This window comes from Mustelus asterias, chromosome 2 (genome assembly GCF_964213995.1).
Source record: "Mustelus asterias chromosome 2, sMusAst1.hap1.1, whole genome shotgun sequence".
Classification (NCBI taxonomy): Eukaryota; Metazoa; Chordata; class Chondrichthyes; order Carcharhiniformes; family Triakidae; genus Mustelus; species Mustelus asterias.
The window spans coordinates 80,803,917-80,824,604 of record NC_135802.1 but is presented as its reverse complement, the minus strand read 5'-3'; the positions used below and the strand labels follow the sequence as shown (position 1 = coordinate 80,824,604).

Sequence of the window (20,688 nt, the reverse complement as noted above, 5' to 3'; positions counted from 1 at the left end):
TCCCATTCATCCATAAGAGTTGTTTTCCTAAGTAATAGAAAGTATGGGTTTAGGAGGGGTTACTGCAGAAATCTTGGTAAGTTGCAGTACTGTAGAGACAACACTCACTGCAGCTATGGTATGCCAGTGGCAGAGTCACAGAATCGTATAGCACAGAAAAGTCTCTTTGGCCCATCAAGTCTGCACCGACAAGCCTGCACTACCACTAAAGTTGCAAGTTATTTTTGGTGCAGACTTGATGGGCCGAAGGGTCTTTTCTGTGCTGTACAACTCTACCACTGGCACACCATAGCTGTACTGTGTAGTATTGCAGTAACCCCTCCTTAAGGAGCAAATATTTAAGTTGGTGGATGGAGTGTCAATCAAGTGAGCTGCTTTATTGTGGATGGTATTAAACATCCAGGACCTGCATTCATCTATGAAAGTGGAAATTACTTGCATTACTTGCGAGTGGACAGTCAAACAGTGAATCACTTGTCACTGAATACACAGCTTCTTGCCACCACAGATTAATTTTCAGTTTTTTCAAACCAAGATGACCTGGCAAAATTAAACACCTTCAGCATTTTGAAAAATTTTTAAAACAGTAGATAGTCATGGCACCAACACTTCTATTAAGCAGGCACAGTACAGGCAGAGGCAAAAATCAGGTGCTCACCAGCTAAAGCTCCTGACAACAGCAGATTTCCAGGGTGCACCTGTCCATTCTCATTTGTAAAGGAGATTTTTAAGTGAGAATAACAAGGGAAGTAGATAGCAGAGAATGGGATATCACGCAAAAAACAGGCCCTTGCACCCTGTGAGAGAAAGAAAACACAACAGTAATCAATATATGTCAGAAAGAACTTTCAATGTTAGATGCCAAAGAAATCTGCAGGAAAAGTTTTAAATAAATGTGAGTTAGCATGAGTTAACAAAATTACAAGTTAAGTCATGAGTTAGCAGTTCTGATGAAAGATTTTTGACCTGAAACATTGGGGGCGATTCTCCAACCTTGCCACGCCTTTAGCAGATCATACCAATCCGAGAATAGCATGCCTCTTTCTAATGGGACAAACTGGTTCATGCCCATTTGAATCCAAGTGCACAGCCTTCATGGAACAGCATCTCATCTTCCAATTGGGCACTTTACAGCCTTCCCATTTGAACATTGACTTCAACATCTTCAGAACACAAACATCTCCTCCACCTTCACCCTATTTCCATTTTATTTTATTTCATCTCATCATCCATTTTATCATCTTTCTTTCTCACTTCCATTTTTCCACTTCTCCATTTCAGCTCTCCTTCTTCCACCTCTCCCCCACCCCCCTTTCAGGGCAACTGCCATAATCCCCAGGCAGTCCCTTAATCATCTGCACCTCTGTTCTGCCATTCACACATTCTGACCACTTAATGGACACTTATAGCACTTTCCCAGCCTTCTGTATCCTCATTTACATTCCCTTCATCCCAATCCATCACTCCTCTCCACCCTCGTAGTATAAATCTCTGCTGATTCTCTTTGCTGTCAACTCTGACAAAGGACCATCTAGACTTGAAATATTGGCTCTGTTCTCTCCTCACAGTTGCTGTCAGACCTGCTGAGATTTTCCACCATTTTCTGTTTTTGTTTCAGAATCCAACATCCGCAGTATTTTGCTTTTATTTTATTTCTCCTGACACTGTTTGCAAAGTCAGCCCTTGGACCGTGGGCTGAAAACTTCAAAATCAATCTGGGGCGAATAGCAGGATCCATCTGCATGAGGAAAAATCCTGGTCAGTAGCTGCCAAAGGATAGGTTCAGTAAGAAGTTTAACAACACCAGGTTTAAGTCCAACAGGTTTATTTGGTAGCAAAAGCCACACAAGCTTTCGGAGCTCCAAGCCCCTTCTTCAGGTGAGTGGGAATTCTGTTCACAAAGGATAGGTTGCCAGATATAGACATGTTCACAAACATTTGTTTGTGAACAGAACAGAACTCCCACTTACCTGACGAAGGAGCAGCACTCCGAAAGCTAGTGGCTTTTGCTACCAAATAAACCTGTTGGACTTTAACCTGGCGTTATGAGACTTCTTATCGTGTTTACCCCAGTCCAACGCCGGCATCTCCACATCAGATAAACAAATCAGACCTTCAGGTTTTGAAATTCTAATTTGGTTTTATACCAGCAACAGTTGCGCAGAAGAGGCTAAACAGTCTATGTTCCTAATGGGGGAGAGGATAATTACGCTCACAAAGGCATCTCTGTGTTAGGCTGAGCACAAGGAGCCGGCAGGTCTGGAATTTATCTGGTTTAACCTCGTCTCCTGCAGTGAACGTGCTATTGTCTACTCGAGAGAAAACACCAGTGACAGAGCAAAAGATTCAACTTCGTGTTGTAGAATACAAACACACCTAGGTTCCTTCTCAAATTATAAAATACACACGAATTATAACTTGCATTTAGCATCTGTGCTATTAAAACTCTACTTGTCCATTTGAGATTTGTACTAATATTTGAACTGCTTCAGCAACTTTGTGTTAGATTGAGTTTCCAGAAAAAGCACTCCCAAAAGGGGCAACATGCCAAGTGTATTATGTGCTCTTCATGGCCTTTGTCATCCACTAAAGAACCCTATTTTATTTTTCACTGGACATGAAATTTTAGAAGAAAGAAAAATTAGCTTGTGGCGCCATTAAGGCAGTTTCACGACACATGCTGCGTCACAGTGTTATGGAACAGCAAAGTGCTCTGCATTTGCCTCATTCGTGTTGTCGATTCAAAGCAGCAAATAACACAAATTGTGCATAATGAAAGTACAATTTTCCTAACAGCGTTGCTCAAAAGATTCACTCACAACTTGGTTTCTTAGCTGTGGACTCATCCAGATTTGATAACCTCACTGCTGGTCTAAACAGATAAAAATGTTCACCAATATGGAAAATAGTGTAGGGTGGATTTTCCCAAAACTTGTCAGTGTCAGGCTCTGATTGAGAAGCGGCCTGTACCTCTCTGGGTTCACAGACAAGTTTTCACTCCAGATTTTCTGGTGGTTAGCACTGCTGCCTCACAGCGCCAGGGACCCGGGTTTAATTCCCGGCTTAGGTCACTGTCTGTGCGGAGTCTGCACATTCTCCCCGTATCTGCATGGGTTTCCTCAGGGTGCTCCGGTTTCCTCCCACAGTCCGAAAGACGTGCTGGTTAAGTGCATTGGCCATGCTAAATTCTCTCTCAATGTACCCGAACAGGCGCTGGAGTGTGGCAACTAGGGGATTTTCACAAGCCAACTTGTGGCACTAGTAAATAATGAATAAATAAACTTAATCTGTAGAAAATCTGGGGACGTGGTGGTGCATCACTCTGGGGGGAGTACGGCCCGATAGAGCCAGTAAGTCCATCTATAAAGGGTGCCCAATCTGTGTTAAAAATAAACTCCCTCCCACCTCCCCACTGCCACAGAGGACCCCGACAAGCATCATGGCAACCTTCCCACCCACCACACAAGAATCAGGGCATTCCCCCCATGCACCGTGCAACTATCAGGGCTCTCCCACTCTCCACCCACTATGCATTTCTCTCTCAGGCATCGCACCCTCCCCCCTCACTGGTATCGCTCCCTCCAGGTCACCATTGCCAGGGCTTTGGGGCAGCGCAGAGCACTGCCCAGTCATGTCCCTCACCACCCAGGGGCTATACTTATCAGCATGCCCCTGGCGTGGTTTCAAATTTGAAAACCAGTGGTAATTGCATCTGGAATGACATCAACCCAGCTGGGTGGGATGATGCAGAGAAAGTAGAAGTAGCGGCATTAAACCCTATAATAATATGTAAATTGATGTTAAATATGCAAATCAGGACCACACCCTTCCTGGGTGTGAACATGATCACATTATCGGAGGGGGACTGGGAAGATATCATTCTAATATCTCGCCCTCCTGTGAGATTTAGCGGCCATTATGATTTACACATGCAGCTAGCATGGCCGCTAGATTGCTGCCATTGGCTAACATAACTACATATGTTAAGAAGCTCATGAATAGCTTAGACGTGAATGTTAATTCCCAAAAATTAGCAGACCTGTTTCAGGTGACTATTCAATGTTGAACATCCACTCACCTGCTTCCGATTTCAATGTCAGTGGAAATGAGAGCCGAGTTGGCCAGACGCATTATTAGGATCCAAGTAGTGGACTGACTGCAGACCAGAATAAAGATTGGAGCCAGCAGTGGGCGGGGGGGAAAATCAGAGGCCAATGTTATAATGAGGTTGTGTGCCTCATTTAACAGCCATTTACTTGTTTTTGGGCCTCGTGAAACCCAACGGCAAAAGGGAGAAAAGGATTCTGGATCCAGGTGATAAATACCTTTCTACTTACCTGCTGGATTCTGTTCAATTGCATCACCAGCCAACACCCACACCTAACCTCGCCTGCAATAGGACAATCCTGACCCTCCCAATCTCCCCTTGGATCTTCTGGTTTACCCCCAAAACTCTGATATCTCCATTGCTCTAATCCTTGATATTTTCTCTGTCCTCCAATTTTCACTCTAACCTCCATTCATGCCTTACATACAGTTGCCAACTGAGATTAAAAGTATTCCTGAAGGTTTCATCCCATGACTTGCACCCACACTCCAGCCGTTAGTCAGCCAACACAACAGCGTGATGCACTGCTTTCCTACACCAATCGGAAAGGAAGACTCATTACTCAATTGGGTGATGCGTAGCCGTCAGCCAAACTGCCATTATTTCCCATTTTGATATTTTTATAGCTCATAAACAGGACTGTTCAAAGAATATGGCAAAAAAATACAATCTTTTTAAATGTCCTGATGATTTCTTTCGCCAATTGCACACAGCAGATTGACCTTCAATTCTTGGAGACTCCAGGCCAATCCTGGAGGGTTGGCAACCCTATCCAGGCCCCATATTTCCTCCAGCCTCCAATCACCAGTGTTTGGATACCATTCTTTTCTCTGGCCCCTGATCTTCCTCCACCTGCCCAATGTCCTGGCTTTTCCAATCTCTCTCTGCCTTCTCTCCACTCCCTGGCTCCAATCTAGTGCTGATTGCTTACCCACTCAAAAGGCAGCCTCTCAAATTGGCTGGCTCCGGCCAGGAAACAGATTTTTAAAAATGCTAAACAGATTGTGTTGTTAGATCCAGTGGGACCCGAGTTTCCCTATCTCAAAAGCAGCATCCATCTCCAAGTTAATAGGCACCTGGCAATTTCCAACATTTTTTTTTCATTCGTGGGACACGGGCGTCTCTGGCTGGCCAGCATTTATTGCCCATCGTTAGTTGCCCTTGGAGGGCAGTTGAGAGTCAACCACATGCTGTGGCTCTGGAGTCACATATAGGCCAGACCAGGTAAGAACAGCAGATTTCCTTCCCTAAAGGACATTAATGAATCAGATGGGTTTTTCTGACAATCAATGGTTTTGTGGTCATCAGTAGATTCTGAATTCCAGATATTTTTTATTGAATTCAAATTCCATCATCTGCTGTGGCGGGATTCAAACCCAGGTCCCCCAGAACATTAGCTGAGTTTCTGGATTGATAGTCTAGTGGTAATACCACTAGGCCATCACCTCCCCAACTCATATTGCAATGATTCAATTGGAGCACTAATATTAAAACATCTCTGAGCTTCATAAATTTAATTTCAATCAAAAGAATATTCAGTATGTTTAATAAAAACAGAAAACGCTGGAAGCACTCAGCAAATCAGGTAGCATATGCGGAGACCAAAACAGCATCAACATAGAAACTAGATTCAGTAGGTCATTTAGCCCTTTGAGCTTGCTCCGCCATTCATTATGTCCATGACTGATCATCAAATTCAATATCCTGATCTCCCTTCCCACAATATCCCTTGATCCCTTTAGCCCCAAGAGCTTTATCTAATTTCTTCTTGAAATCACAACGTTTTGGCCTCAACTACCTTCTACAGTAGTGAATTCCACACATTCACCACTCTCCGGGTGAAGAAATTTCTCCTCACCTCAGTCCTAAAAGGTTTACTCCTTATCCTCAAATGATCACCCCACTAATTCTGGATTTCCCCCCCCCCCCCCCCCCCCCCCCCCATCCCCCCACCACCCCCCCAACCACCACAGGGAACATTCTCTCTGTCTAATGCTGTTAGGATTTTATAAGTTTCTTATGAGATCCCCTCTAACTCTTCTAAACTCCATGAATACAATCCTAACCGTCTTAGTCTCTTCTCATATGACAGACCTGCCATCCCAGGAATCAGCCTGGTAAATCTTCGCTATACTCCCTCTATAGGAAGGGCATCTTTCCTCAGATAAGGACCACCAAAACTGCAAACAATACTCCACGTGTGACCTCACTAATGCCCTATACAATTGCAGCAAAATATCCTGTCCCTATACTCAAATCCTCTCGCTATAAAGGCCAACATATTATTTACCTTCTTTACTGCCTGCTGTACTTGCGCACTTACTTTCAGCGACTGATGTAGGAAGACAACAAAGTTTCATTGAGTATCCAACTCTCTCAATTTACACCCATTCAAGTAATAGTCTGTCTTCCTATTATAGCTATCAAAGTGGATAACCTCACATTCATCCACATTATATAGCATCTGCCATGCATATACCCACACATGCAGCCTGATCAAATCATGCTCAAGTATCACTGCTCATCCTCCCATCCAACTTTGTATCATCTCCAAATTTGGAGATAATACATTTAGTTCCCTCTTCAAAATCATTAATGTATAATGTGAACAGTTGGGGTCCTGGCACAGATTCTTGCAATATCCCAGCAGTCACTGCCCGCCAAATCAGAAAAAGACCAAATTATGCCAACTCTTTGCTTCCCATCTGCTAACCAGCTTTCTATTCATCTCAAGACAATACCTGCATCCCATGCGCTTTAACTTCACATAATAGTTTGCTATGTGAGACCTTGTTGAAAATCTTCTGAAAGTCTAAATAAACCACATCTACTGGTTCTCCTTGGTCAACTCTACCAGTTACATCCTCAAAGCATTCCAATAGATTCAAGCACAATTTCCCCTTTGTAAATCCATGCTGACTTTGTCTGATTATATCACTACTTTCCAAATGTTGAGTTGTGAAATCCTTGATGATGGATTCTGGCAACTTCCCCAGTACCGACATCAGGCTCGTTGGTTTATAGATCCCTGTTTTCTCTCTACCTCCCTTTTTGAATACATTAGCTAAGGTCGAATCTGTAGGAACTCTGGGGTTGTTACTCCTTCCTATCACCCTAGAGGGAACATGCTGGGCTTGTACCCTCCCCATTTCCATTTTGAAAGCCCCCGCGCCCCCCCCCCCCCCCCCCCCCAACTCTTCTGTAGACTTCTCCACTAGCAGCTGCTCCCAGTCTACCTTGGCCAGATCTTGTCTTATTTTACTGAAATTTGCTCTCCCCAATCCAAAACTTTTTTTTGTAACTTGCCTATTTCTTTGTCCATATCAAGCCTAAAAATTGTACCATGTTATGATCACTATCACTAAAATGTTCCCCCACCACCACGTCAACCACCTGTCTGGCTTCATTCCCCAGAATCAAGTTCAACGCCGCTCCTTGCTATGTTGGACCATCTACACATTTGCCTAAAAAGTTCTCCTGTGCACATTTCAAGAAATCCACTCCATCCAAGCCCGTAACACAATGTATATCCCAGTTAATGTTGGGAATGTTGAAATCACCTGCTATAATTACCCTATTGTAATTTGTTTTTTACACATCTCCCGAATTTTTCACATATTGCTCCTCAATATCCCTCGGACGATCTGGGTGTCTATGATAAACACCTAGCCATATGGCTGCCCCTTTTTTAATTCCTAAACTCTCCCAAAAAGTTTCATTCAATGCCCCCTTCAAAATATCATCTCTCCTTACTGCAGCAACTGACTCCTTAACTAACACTGCAATACCTCACATCCTTTAAAAAGTACCTGGATGAGTACTTGGCACATCATAACATTCAAGGATATCAGCCAAGTGCTGGCAAGTGGGATTAAGTGAGCAGGTCAGGATCTTTCGCGCATTAATGCAGACTCAATGGGCCAAAGGGCCTCTTCTGCACTGCAGTATTCTGTGACTGAGGAATCTAAAACCCTCCCTCCTGTGCCAAATCTGAAGCGACGCATTCTACATTCACGCCCTGTCTACATTAATGGCAACGAAGTAGAAATGGTCGACAGCTTCAAGTTTTTAGGGGGGGCGCGATTCTCCCAAAAAAATTTTAAGTGCTGAACTGGCGGGAAAAATGGTGTAATTCACGATTGTTTTTTCAGTGGGAGTTCAGACTCGAATTTCCCACACTGTGCACTGCAGAGGTCACAATCATGAATCTCATTAAAAGCTCAGGGAGGGTGGGGCTTATTCATGCCAGAGTCTGACAGTTCTGGGCCTCTGCGCATGCACAGTGGCCCCGAATTATCAGTCTCCCGATCGCTGGCCAGCTTGGGACCTCCACACTACTGCCCCTCGCGATACCCCCATGGCCCGATCGCAGCCTGCACAAGCATTCTCGGGCCAGCCCCGACCCACCGCCCCCCCCACCCCAATCGCTGGCCTCCCTCCAACCCCGACCGATCCCACTGCAGAGTGGCAGCGGACACTCACTCCGACCACTCGCCCCAAGGCCCCACCCACAATAGGCCTTGCCTGATATCGGGTGAGCAGTGCCAAAGTGCACCCTGGGCATGGGCACTTTCCCCTCAGGCAGTGCCAAGGGGCACAGGTTAGCACTGCCAGGTGCCCATGCTGAGGGGGCATCACCTAACCCCCTGGGGGGCCCCCTGATTGTCTACCCCACTAGTTCCCGGAATATGAGGAGCTACTCTAACCCCTGCCAGAGTGAAATACTCCTGGCGGGGTGGGAGATGCTATCGGGCCCAGAGAATCCAGTCCCAGTCTTCCTGCCGGTTTCCAGCGTGGTCTCGACTGCGCCTGTTCTCCAGCAGTGGGAGACATGCATGTGTCAGGAACGCACGTGCGAATCCCGCGCAATGGCCGACATGCGCATCTCCCAACCCAACGCGCCAAAAGACTAGCGTGTCACAATGGGAGAATCGGGCCCTGGGTGTCCAGATCACCAACAATCTGTCCTGGGCCCTCCATGCGGACGCTATAGTTAAGAAAGCCCACCAACTATTTTCTCAGGAGACCAAGAAAATTTGGCATGTCCACTACAACTCTCACCAACGTTTACAGATGCACCATAGAAAGCATTATTTCTGGCTGTATCACAGCTTGGTATGGCTCCTGCTCTGCTCAAGACTGCAAAAAACTACAAAGGGTCGTGAATGAAGCTCAGTCCATCTCTCAAACCAGCCTCCCATCCAGTCACACTGTCTACACTTGCTGTTGCCTCGGAAAAGCAGTCAGCATAATCAAGGATCCCACACACCCCGGACATGCTCTCTTCCACCTTCTTCCATTGGGAAAAAGATACAAACGTCTGAAATCACACAACTCAAACAGCTTCTTCCCTGCTGCCATCAGACTTTTGAGTGAACCTACCTTGCATTAAGTTGATTTTTTTCTACACCCTAGCTATGACTATAACGCTACATTCTGCACTCTCTCCTTTCCTATGTACAGTATGCTTTGTCTGTATAGCGCACAAGAAACAATACTTTTCACTGTATACTAATACATGTGACAACAATAAATCAAATCAAAGCATCTGCACTATTCTCCTATTTCTGTACTCGCTAGCAGATGGCACTATGAGTAATCCAAAGATTACAATCCGAGTGGTCCTACTTTTTAGTCTACTGCCTAGCTCCCTGAATTCTTGATGCAAGACCTCAACCCTCTTTCTATCTATATCATTGGTACCAACACGTACTGTGGCCTCTGCCACTTCAGGATGCCCTGCAGCTGGTCATTGACATTTGGCACGAGGGAGGCAATACATCATCCTGGAGTCATGTTGATGGCCACAAAGCGCCTGTCTGTTCCCCTGATTATAGAATCCCCTATTATTAGTGTCCTTCCTCTCTTCTTCCCCTTCTGTACAGACAGGCTGCTTATGGTGCCAGAGCTTGGCTCTTTCTGCACTCCCTGGAGGAACCAGAGCCCTGATCAGCCTCCAAAATGGAATACCGATTTGCGAGCAAGACCCTAGAGGACTCCTGAACTGCCTGCCTGTTTCTCTTGGACTGCCTGGTGGTCACCCATTCTCTTTCTTCCTCAGGTCTCTTCAGCTGTGGTGTGACCACCTCTCTAAACAGGCTATCTACAATGCTGTCAACCTCACAGTTGCTCACTGTGTCTCCAGTGCCGCTCCAACTCTGAAAACCGAATTTTCAGGAGCTGCAGCTGGACACACTTCCTGCACACGTGCTGGCCCCAGGCACTGGAAATGTGCCCAGCTAACCACATGGAGAAAGAGGAGCAAACCACGTCTTCGAGTTCTCCTGCCATGACTAAACCCTTTTAAGTTTGAAAACTTTAGAAGACTTTTTTTTAATGAAATAAATCAAATAACTCCCTCCCCATTGTTAAACAATGACTTACAATTTAATAGTTTGGAAATACCCACACCCTCGATGAGTTTGAGGAAGATACAGCAGAACTCGCCGAGGACAGTGATTGCTCCTGTGACAACGCAGAGCTTGAGCTTTCCCAACAATTTAGTATGATTCTCAGTTCCATTACTGCACCCCATCCTGCAATTCACAGTGAACATAATGTACTCTGAATTAGCTTCAGCTCACCTGCTAAAACTGTCCTTTTGCATTTTTGAGCAAACCGTGGCCGGCTAACCAGCACCCTAAGCCCCCGGAACACGTCTGAGGATGGGGGCGCTCAGGAACCTTCACCGTGCTGACCCACACCCTCCTCCAGTGTAGACATACACCTTGGCAGAGCTTGTTCAAGGTCAGACTCGGGGTCACTTACTGGGAAGCATCACTCTCACAACCCCACAACAGTCGGCCACAGGGACAGCTCAGGCCCCAGGCACCTCCATCTCTCCCGGCTTCACCTTGCACCCATCCCCAGTCAAACTTCAGACCTTTGTTGTAGTGGCTGCATGTGTTCTGCAGTACAATGCTGTCCAAATAGACACTGATGTGTGGCACAGCGGCAAGGATACCCTGTACTCCCCAACCCCAGACGGTACTGATCTGGGATGCCGGCACAGGCGGATGCACGGGTCCAGCAGCATGATGCAGTCCGTGAAAACGGAGATTGAGAGCGGAAACTGGTCTGCCCTGGCAGAGGATTTCAGCACATCAGGAGCAGTACAGCACTATGGCAGCTAGGCTTTGTTGCACTCACCTCAAAGTCTCTTCTGAACTGAAGACCGTCTTGTGTATGTCACTATTAATTACGTAATTTCCTGCTGGCGTGATGCAAGATCGAAAGGTTTCATGGGATTCTGGCAGCCAACTGTTTTAATGAGCATTCACGAAATGCAAATGACTGCAAATACCGTTCGGACCATCAACCAGCAGGAACACCAGCCCACCATTGGGAGAATCGTAACATGTTTCTTATGCTTGCTGATTTCTGACTTTTTATTTCCGCTCCTGCCCACCACCAGACCCACCACAACAGGATCGGAGAATTCCACCCAAATTTGAGCCTGGAAGGCTGTAAAGTCCCTAATAGAAAGATGAGATTCTGTCCCTTGAGCTTCACTGGAACACTGTAGGAGCCGAGGGCAGAGAGGTCAACAAGAAAGAAACATTGGAAACTAAAATGACAACTGACTGGAAGTTCAGGGTCACACCTGCAGACTGGAGTCGTTCTTCAAAGCAGTGTTTGGTCTTTCCAGTGAAGAGCAGACTGAATTGTGAGCAACTAAAGCACTATACTAAATTGGAAGACGTACATATAAATTGCAATTGTACCTGGAAGGAGTGTTTGGGGCCTTGGATGGTGAGGAAAGAGGTGGTAAAAAAAGATATTTCCTTTGCTTGCATTGAAAGGTGCCATGGGGATGGGATATTGGAGTTGAGTGGACCAGGGTGTCATGGAGGGAACAGTCCTTTCGGAATGCTGAATGGGGAGGGGATGGGAAGATGTGTTTGGCGGTGACATCATGCGAGAGATAGCAGAAATGGCAGAGGATGATCCATTAAATAGACAGGCTAGTGGTATAGATCTTGCATCTTCTACTTCTGATTTTTTTTTTAAAACTGGCAACTTGAATGTTGACAAATACGAAAATAAATATGCAAAATGACAATGGCCATCTTTCTTCAGCCTTTATAATTGCAAAATGCTCTAACACTTGTAGGTGAGGCCAGCTTCCAATCTTCCCCTACCGCTCATTAAGTTCCTCCCCACGCCCTTCCATTTTCACTTAATTCCTATTCCTCCTGTCACTATTCAGTCTCCCTCTGTTACCCCAGAACCCTTTAATGTTGATGCCCCCATGCGACCTGACCCCTCTCTTTCTCAAGACCACATGCATACTTACTTTGCAGGACCGCTCACTAGAAGACAATCCAATATATTCTCATGGTCTGAATTTTACGCCTGGCATGGGCACAAAGTCAATGGGCCGAGAAGCGGATGTAGAACCCACTCACAGCCCAGGTTAAATTCTCCATGTAATTTCATGTTGAGTTGCCAATTAAGGACCACCTTGCGTCTTCCGGTTGGTCTGACAGTGAGAGCAGGAGCGGGAACTAGTTGGACACTGAGTCTAGTGGAAAAGTAGGGGGCTTAAAAACTCTGCAGGCAACACCCTCAGGGACTCGGGCACTCTGTCCCCTGTTTTGTCGAATGCATTCCTGGGAGTTCTGGTGGGGGAGGTCAGTGCCAGGTGGGAAATTTTGAAGATTCAATGGCCTTCAGCAAGAGCGAATGCAAAGATGTCACGGAACTGTGTGAAGAATAAGACACTCGGGTGCAAGAGTGTATGTGTCAACTGGCACTGAAGCTTACGCTGCCAAGGCTGGGATGTCTGAACGCTTGGCCTCCGTGCACTGGAGCATGAGGTGCGCCACTCTGACATGCCCTGCAATTGGCTGTTAGTGGGGGGCAGGGGGGGATCACCGCTCAGCTCTTTCCACTGGTTGTGGTGATGGAGGAGTCTTGGATGAAGTTAAGAGTGCAGTGCACAGAGGAGTGCAAACATTATGGAGTCCCGTCATCTGAAATGGAAATGTAATAACAAGAGAAGTGCTCACTGAAGCTTCGATGACATCATGCTGTAGATTTTCATTGTTTCATCTGCCCGCCCAGCATGTATAATGACTATGTGATGATTGAATGTACTGATATGTCGTCTTTCTCCTGCATCTGCGGCAGCTGCAAGAGCTGCCTGTGACCCTGAGGACCCCCCCTTTAAGCTCTGAAAATGACACATTGACATCTGCATCAGCATCACATCTTCTCTCCGAACTAGGCACGAATGTTGCTACACATCGGCTTGCAACTGTATTCTATAGTATGCAGCTGGAGTTTGGGGTCAGTCTGACATATTACAATTGCTTGTAAAGGTGACAGGTCATTGGCAAGAGGAAGCATTGATGCCTTGGAGGCCTACCTGTAGGATCGCATAATCATGGCATTCCTGAGGTCCCTGCCTACTTACTGGTTGTCTCCATGCCCTCCCCCTGTGCCTCTCTGGTTCTTCATCAGACCCATTATCAGAGTCATCCTCCCTGGCCTGTGGAGTTGCCTTGCTTTCCTCAGCTTCCAGTGGGTGCTCCCCCTGCAGAACTAGATTATGTCGAGCGCAGCATGCTATGACTATAACTGAGACACACTCTGGAGGATACTGCAATGCTCCTCCTGATCGGTTTAGACATCTGAAGCTCATCTTGAGCAGTCCATCCACAACCTTGTGGAGGCATGACTCCTGTTGTGTCATTCCTCCACAAAAACAGAAAATGCTGGAAAATCTCAGCAGGTCTGACAGCAATTGCGGAGAGAGAATAGAACCAATGTTGAGTCTGGATGACACTTCATGACTAATTTTCCTTCGGTGGGGAAACTGTTTTTTTTATTCATGCCACACTTAGCACCCCCGCCCGCCACTATTCCTGTCACTGATGAAAGCAGAAAATTCCACTCAGTTATTAATTAACATTACGATGTTCCTATTTTATTCATCCAAAATGCGCCTAACTCCTACAGTTGCTCTATTATATATGAAATTACTTTTGTCTTTTAACACTGCAGGCATGCTGGCTCCACCAGAAAACTCATGCGTGAGATTGCACAAGTACAAAACAGTTACAAAAAAAGTTAATAAAATTGGACTATATTCATTGCATTCCATCCATTCACATGCATCTACTAACTATGCAAGAAAAATGCTTAAAGTAAAAGCATCTTAAAAACACAGTTCAATATACGCATACTTTAAAGATCTAGCAGATAATTTTCACACTATACCTTATATAGGCCAAATAAACCCAATTCCTTTATAACAGCCAGTGCACTGACACGAGGTCCTATGGTGATTTCACCTGCCACCTGTAACCTGATCTTGACAATCTCCAGTGGGTTAGTGAAGATAACTTGTGAACCACCAGCCTATAAAAAGAATGAGTGTAATATCTGGTCAGAAATTACATGCGTCTTAGGTCACTACACTGAATGCAAAAGTTTACAAATGGAAATGAAATCATAGTACCAAGCAAAACATAAGAGTTAAATGATGTGTAACCAAGTTTTCAATGTTGTTTTTTCATTGAGCCTTTACAAAATAAATTTACAATGCAATAATAAAAATCTACAGCATCCTTATTTAGTACTATAAATCTTTTTTAAAAATCAAGATGCATTTAAAATAGTTAAATTACTACATACTGTATTGTCAAAAATCAACACAAGTCCCTTGTGAAACAACTAAATGTCTAAATATTCAAAGCCTGAAACACTAACAGTATCTCATTGCTAAAAGATACTAAATTATCAGACCAAAGCCTCAACTTTAGTGGCAAGTTAGGAAATGTTTCAAAAATTGAGTGGTAACACTTAGTAAAAAAACAAAGGAAACATTTTGGATTTATTCATCTTCCTTACTCAGTGTGAAACACCGGAAAGATCACCATACAAATCCCACTTTCCAATCTGTGTTTATATCATCCTGTTACTAGGTAATATAAACGAACAAAAAAAAACTCCCTTTAAGATGAAAAAAAGAACAGATTTTATTAAGGGTTCAACTGTTTGGATAAAGGAAAAATAATCAAATATAATTTTAACCTGGCAACTTAAATATAATGTTCACTCGGGCAAGAAAAGATAAAACAACTTCAGTCTTAAAATGAAAGATTTGGGTTCAATTACATCTGCTTTTCTGTCAGTAGCTGATAAGTCTCAGGTTTCAGCCTAGTCTTCAAACTTTCTTCAAGATAATGGGAAGTCTTGCAAACACAGAAGATGTGGAGCTTAAAATATTGTCATCTTTGTAGTTGCACTTTTTTCCCTGAAAACATTTTGCTCAATACATTTAAAGGATCAGATGCATATACCGCATTAATCAACCAGTAATGTACACTGGTCTTGTGGTGGAAAAAAGGAAACATAGCTGGAGCCAAGTGCTTTACATGCAAAAGTGATCTATTGAAGCACTTGGGAGCTAACATTTACTTTGCTTCAGAGCATTTACATTTAGGCGTGCTCTCCTTTCATTGTATATTATAAAACAAAATCTTACTAATATTCACAAATGATTTATTTTACTTCCATCATTACTCATCGACTTACTTAAAGAAGAAAAATGTTAAAATGGATCAGCTGACTCCAGCTACAAACTTAAGTGGTTCATTCTCCGTTGTTGGTTTGAGGCATTTGAATTAATTGAGCAAAACATTTGCTTGATGCTAGTTCTTGGCAACATATGGACATGGCACATGTTCTGTCTGGCATTTGCCCTATTGGTTTCATAGAATCATTTGGCCCATCAAGTCTGCACCAACTCTCTGATTGAGCATCCCACACAGGCCCTGTCCTGATAACCTCCCTAACCTACACATCTTGAGACACTAGGAGCAATTTAGCATGGCCAATCCACCTAACCTGCACATCTTTGGATGTTCATAGTTCTGAAACACTCAAAAATAGGCACAATGGGGTTACATCTGTAACATTTCTGACTTCTGGAACTAACAGAAATTTCTCAGAAATAAATGTTTCCAAATTCCTAAACATCTCATTACCGTGTGGCATCAGGGTAAATAATCTCTATATATTCAGTAAAATTGAAATGCATGCAATTCAGATGTAAACAAATATTTTATGATATCCATTAACATAGCAGCAGGAATGTTACAAGTGCATAGCCGACACTAGCACATTTCACATGCACAGCAAGGACTTTGCTGGGTTTCCAAAGTCAAATGATTTATATATTTGGGTGGGCTTCCAATACCATCCTTGTCTTGAGAGCACCTAAAGTGGAATTTCCTGGGCAGCAGTGTAAATATCTAGGTACACTTCCTTGAAATAATACTTGCGCATCCTTTTGACATCAGTCCCCAAGGCCTAAAAATTAGTAGGCTCTCGTCGCAGGGGTCATGATTCACATCCTGCCCGTGCATGCCCTGTTGAGACTGGCAGCACATAGACTTCATACTGCCTGCACATTACAACAAATTCATGGTTCAAAATTATGTACCCTTTGATATGTCACAGTCAGCCTCTGGCTCTTAAAAGCAATCTATCCCTCTTAATGGGAGACTACACTTAATCATAAAGGGCCACTGTTGAATGCTACTGCTGCAGTCCTACACAAGAGAAACAGAACATGAGGCAAAGAGGAGACTCCCAGGTTTCCTGATGTGATACTGTAGGTATTAATCAGGGAGGGATGGTCAGATGGGCAGAACAGTGGAAAATGGAATTTAGCCCTGAAAAGTGTGAGGTGGTGCATTTTGGGAAGACTAACAAGGCAAGGAAATACACAATGAGTGATAGAATGCTAGGAAGCACAGAAGACCAGACGGACCTTGGATTGTATGTCCAGGAGCTAGCAGAACAGGTAGATAAGGTGGTTAAGAAGGCATATGGGATACTTATAGAGCAGGGAGGTTATGATGGAGCTGTATAAAATGCTTGTTAGGCCACAGCTAGAGTACTGTATGCAGTTTTAGTCGTCACACTATAGGAAGGCTGTGATTGCACAGAAAGGGTGGGGAGGAGATTCTAAAGGAAGTACCCTGGGCTGGAGTGTTTTAGTTATGAAAAGAGGCTGGTTAAGCTTAGGTTGTTTTCCTTCGAGCAGAGAAGACTAAAGTGAGACTTGATCGAGGTGCAAAGATTTATGAAGGATATGAACAGGGTAGCTAGAAATAAACTTTTCTCCTTAGTAGAGTGTTCAATAACCAACAGGCATAGATTTAAGGTAAGGGGCAGGAGATTTAGAGGGGTTTTAAGGAAAAACATTTTCACCCAGAAGGTGATGGAAATCTGGAACTGTCTGCCTGAAAGTGTGGTAGATGCGGGAACCCTCACAACATTTAATAAGCATTTAGAGGAGTACATGAAATTCCATAGCATACAAGACTATGGACCAAGTACTAGAAAATAATACTTGATAGACTTTTATCAAGCTCAATTTGTTACCCACCACTTGTGGGCAGGTAGCTCTGCTGCCCTCACACCCTTCCTCCAGGAAATTGGCTGGGCGGTTGATGGCTCCAGAAAACTGGAAGCCAGCTGGCAGCACAAACTTTCATGCCTGCTTACCTCTGTGCTCCCTCATTGCGGACTAAGGAGTTTCCATTATGTTATCCATGGCAAAACTGTAGGAATGGGGGTAGGTGGCAAGGGAGGTCAATGCCCAAAGCCTGGACACAAGGACCAACAGCACCAAAAAACGTCTAATGAACTCTGTGGTCAAAGTCAGTAAACACGCCATCACATACCCACCAAACCACTCGGACTGTCTTACTGCTCAATGCAGCAGTTTCACGCTAAAACTCAATTCAGGTAAAGGTAAAGAAATTAACAAAAGGTTTAAAATGTACAAATACATCCAACGACCCATTACAGCAACAATTCTTCCCACCCCAGCATGCAAAAAATAGAAAAACCTCTGCAGAATAACAAATATAAAAAATTTGGCCAAGTAACAAGTCAGAAATAAATTATCCATGTATTGTCCAGAGGCTTGAAGATTCCGCAGCGTTCCACAGCAGAACAGTCCTGTGTGGTTGGTTCAGAATTCTCCCTCAAGAACTCTTGCTTTGCAGCAGTGAGGTCTTCTGGTCAGTTTTTCAAATCACAAACAGCTCATCTTTGATGAGACACATTTCAGAAGAAAGGGAAATGGGGCAAGTAATCCAGTGCACCTGGGGCCATACCCAGGCTTACCTCTGCTGTAATCACCATGATAGGTAATAGCGACAGCAGAAGCCTCCAAGAATAATATTTTGAGAGATTTCCCTAATAATCTGTCATAAATAAATAGATGAAATTCCAAATCAATACATATTAATTAAATCCTTATTACTGCTCAATAACTAAGAGCTGAATGTACTTGTATGTTAAACTTAGTGTATAGGGATAACATTGAAGTTTCATTAACAAGCAAGTGTGAGACTATATTTGTAGAGATTATGGAATAAATTTTTTAAATTAATATAAATGAAATAGTTGCTCAAATCTGGTGAATTATTTTTTGTACAAAATGAAAATTATAACTTTCTTCCCGACATGGAGCAGAATGCTTTCCCCTTGTTTGAAAGGCAAGAGAAAAAATTCCATTTATAGCTTCCATGCATTATGTCAAGTTCCAGCATATTCAACTCAATAATTCCTATTATTGATATTTCAGCCTGCATATAGACTTCTGTCCATACAATTCAATGTAACAGAGAATACATCTGGGAGAAAAAGCAGATATAGTTATCAAAGGTGTACACATTCTAGATCACCATACTATGTTTGAAGACATCAAAAGGAGGCTAATCAAAGCACTGTTTTCTGTTTCTGAGTACTCCTAAAATTACAGCACTACGTAAGAGACCCAGCAGGTCACTGATCAAACACAGGTAGCAGTCAGATGACTCTCTCATGATTCACACACAGTCAAGTATTATCAAGTCTTCTTTTCAAATCTAATATAGGACGACTGATTTGGACAGAACCTCTGCTCATAACTCTGTATTGTTTGTTCTGACAACAATTCCTTTCTAGTGCTTACTTACAAATCTGAATAATTTTTATTTTAAGGATTTTTATACATTCACCTGCTGATTTGAGGGGACATTGTATGCATTATAGTGACTGAAACTTTAATGTTAGCAATGAGGGGATAGGCTAACAACTTATATTTATAGTGTCCTTAATGAAATGAAACATCCCAAGGAGCTTCACAGCAGAATTATAAAACAAAGTATGACACCGAGCCACAAAATGGGATAATACGTCAGATGACTAAAAGCTTGGTCAAAGAGGAAGGTTATAAGAAGTGTCTTAAAGGGGGAAAGCCAGAATGAGAGGCAGGGATGTGTAGTGAGAACTCCAGAGCTTGGGGCCTAGGCAACAGAAGGCATGGCCATCAATGGTGAAGCAATTATAAATGGGAACATAGAAGTGGCCAGGATTAGAGGAGTGTAAATCACCTTGAATGGTTGAGGGTTGGAGGATTAGGGTTAGGGTCCAGAAATTGATAGGAAGGATTTGAAAATAAGAATGTGAATTTTAAAATCAAGACATTTAAAGCTACAGCCATAAAAAAAATGTCTGTGCATGATCATAAGTTTATAAAGGACATATTTATGCCTTTATTTCCAGAATACTGCCAAATAAAATATCCCCAACATCTCATGATGGAAGAGTCTGATTGTGAAAAAGTGAAAAAAATATTTCATTTTCAATAAAATCTTGGGAGGACATGGATGGCGCAAAACTTCAACCTGAGCACAAACCTTTAGGATTTCCAGAGAGGTAAGAAAGAGCATTTGGTTTTTCACAGTGAGATCCCAGTGCATACAAGACCTCTTCTAGTGGAAAACAACTGAGGAAAACACTGGGACAGGCAGTCAGCAGCACTTATTGCTCATCGTAGAAGAAACAGGAGTTCATTGGTTGGTGAAAAACTGCTGTGAGGGCAGGTTATCAAATAGCTGAGAATTAGTAAAACACAGAGAAGGGGCTACGTACATTTAAAAAAAGAAACAAGCAATAGGGAAATAACTGGGTTTTGATTTTAGCTTAGACTGCAAGTACAGCTCAAAAACTTTAGATAATTAATATTTTAGAAATTCAAAGCTGAATTTCTTCACTTGATAGAGTTAAGGGGTTTTGGTTGTTTGTCTGACATTAACAAGAATAAGATTTTTCTAGTCCATATATTCTATTTAGTTAAGTCTGGGGAACCCAGTTCCTGATTTGCATATCCTATGCTACGTGGGAAATCCGAGAGTCACCTGGTGGTCTGTTGTGCAGGAGGTGTGTGGCCGAACGGGCCACCTAAGATGGTGGTTTGCAAGGGCACGCTGGGATAATTGGACAAGAACTGAAACAGACAGGCTGCAGCCTCAAAAGAAATTGGACAGAGAAAAACAGGCTGCACCTGCAAGAGCTGGAATACACAGGATATAGGCCATCTCCAGGACAGAGGACACTTTCTGGTCAAACTGGGTTGTTTACCAGGCCTTAACACCTTATTTGGGAGGGAGGTATGTGACCTATGTGTCTCCAGCACCTACAGACATGGCCGTTGGGTACATACCCAGAGATCGGTGTGGCAGCACCTGATTGGACCTTACCAATCAGGGTGATCAAATCTTGATCAA

The 20,688-nt window shown here is 43.6% G+C and overlaps 1 protein-coding gene across 1 annotated transcript in view; it reads right to left on the bottom strand.

Moving 5' to 3' along the window:
* The window catches only part of slc25a13 (solute carrier family 25 member 13), a 237,838-nt gene that overhangs the window by 25,284 nt on the left and 191,866 nt on the right, over nt 1-20,688 (bottom strand). The window contains exons 14-15 of the mRNA XM_078229409.1: nt 14,333-14,473; nt 659-797 (exon numbers count right to left, since the gene is read on the bottom strand). Coding sequence (XP_078085535.1) covers nt 659-797; nt 14,333-14,473 — 280 coding nt within the window. The remainder of the gene's footprint in view (nt 1-658; nt 798-14,332; nt 14,474-20,688) is intronic.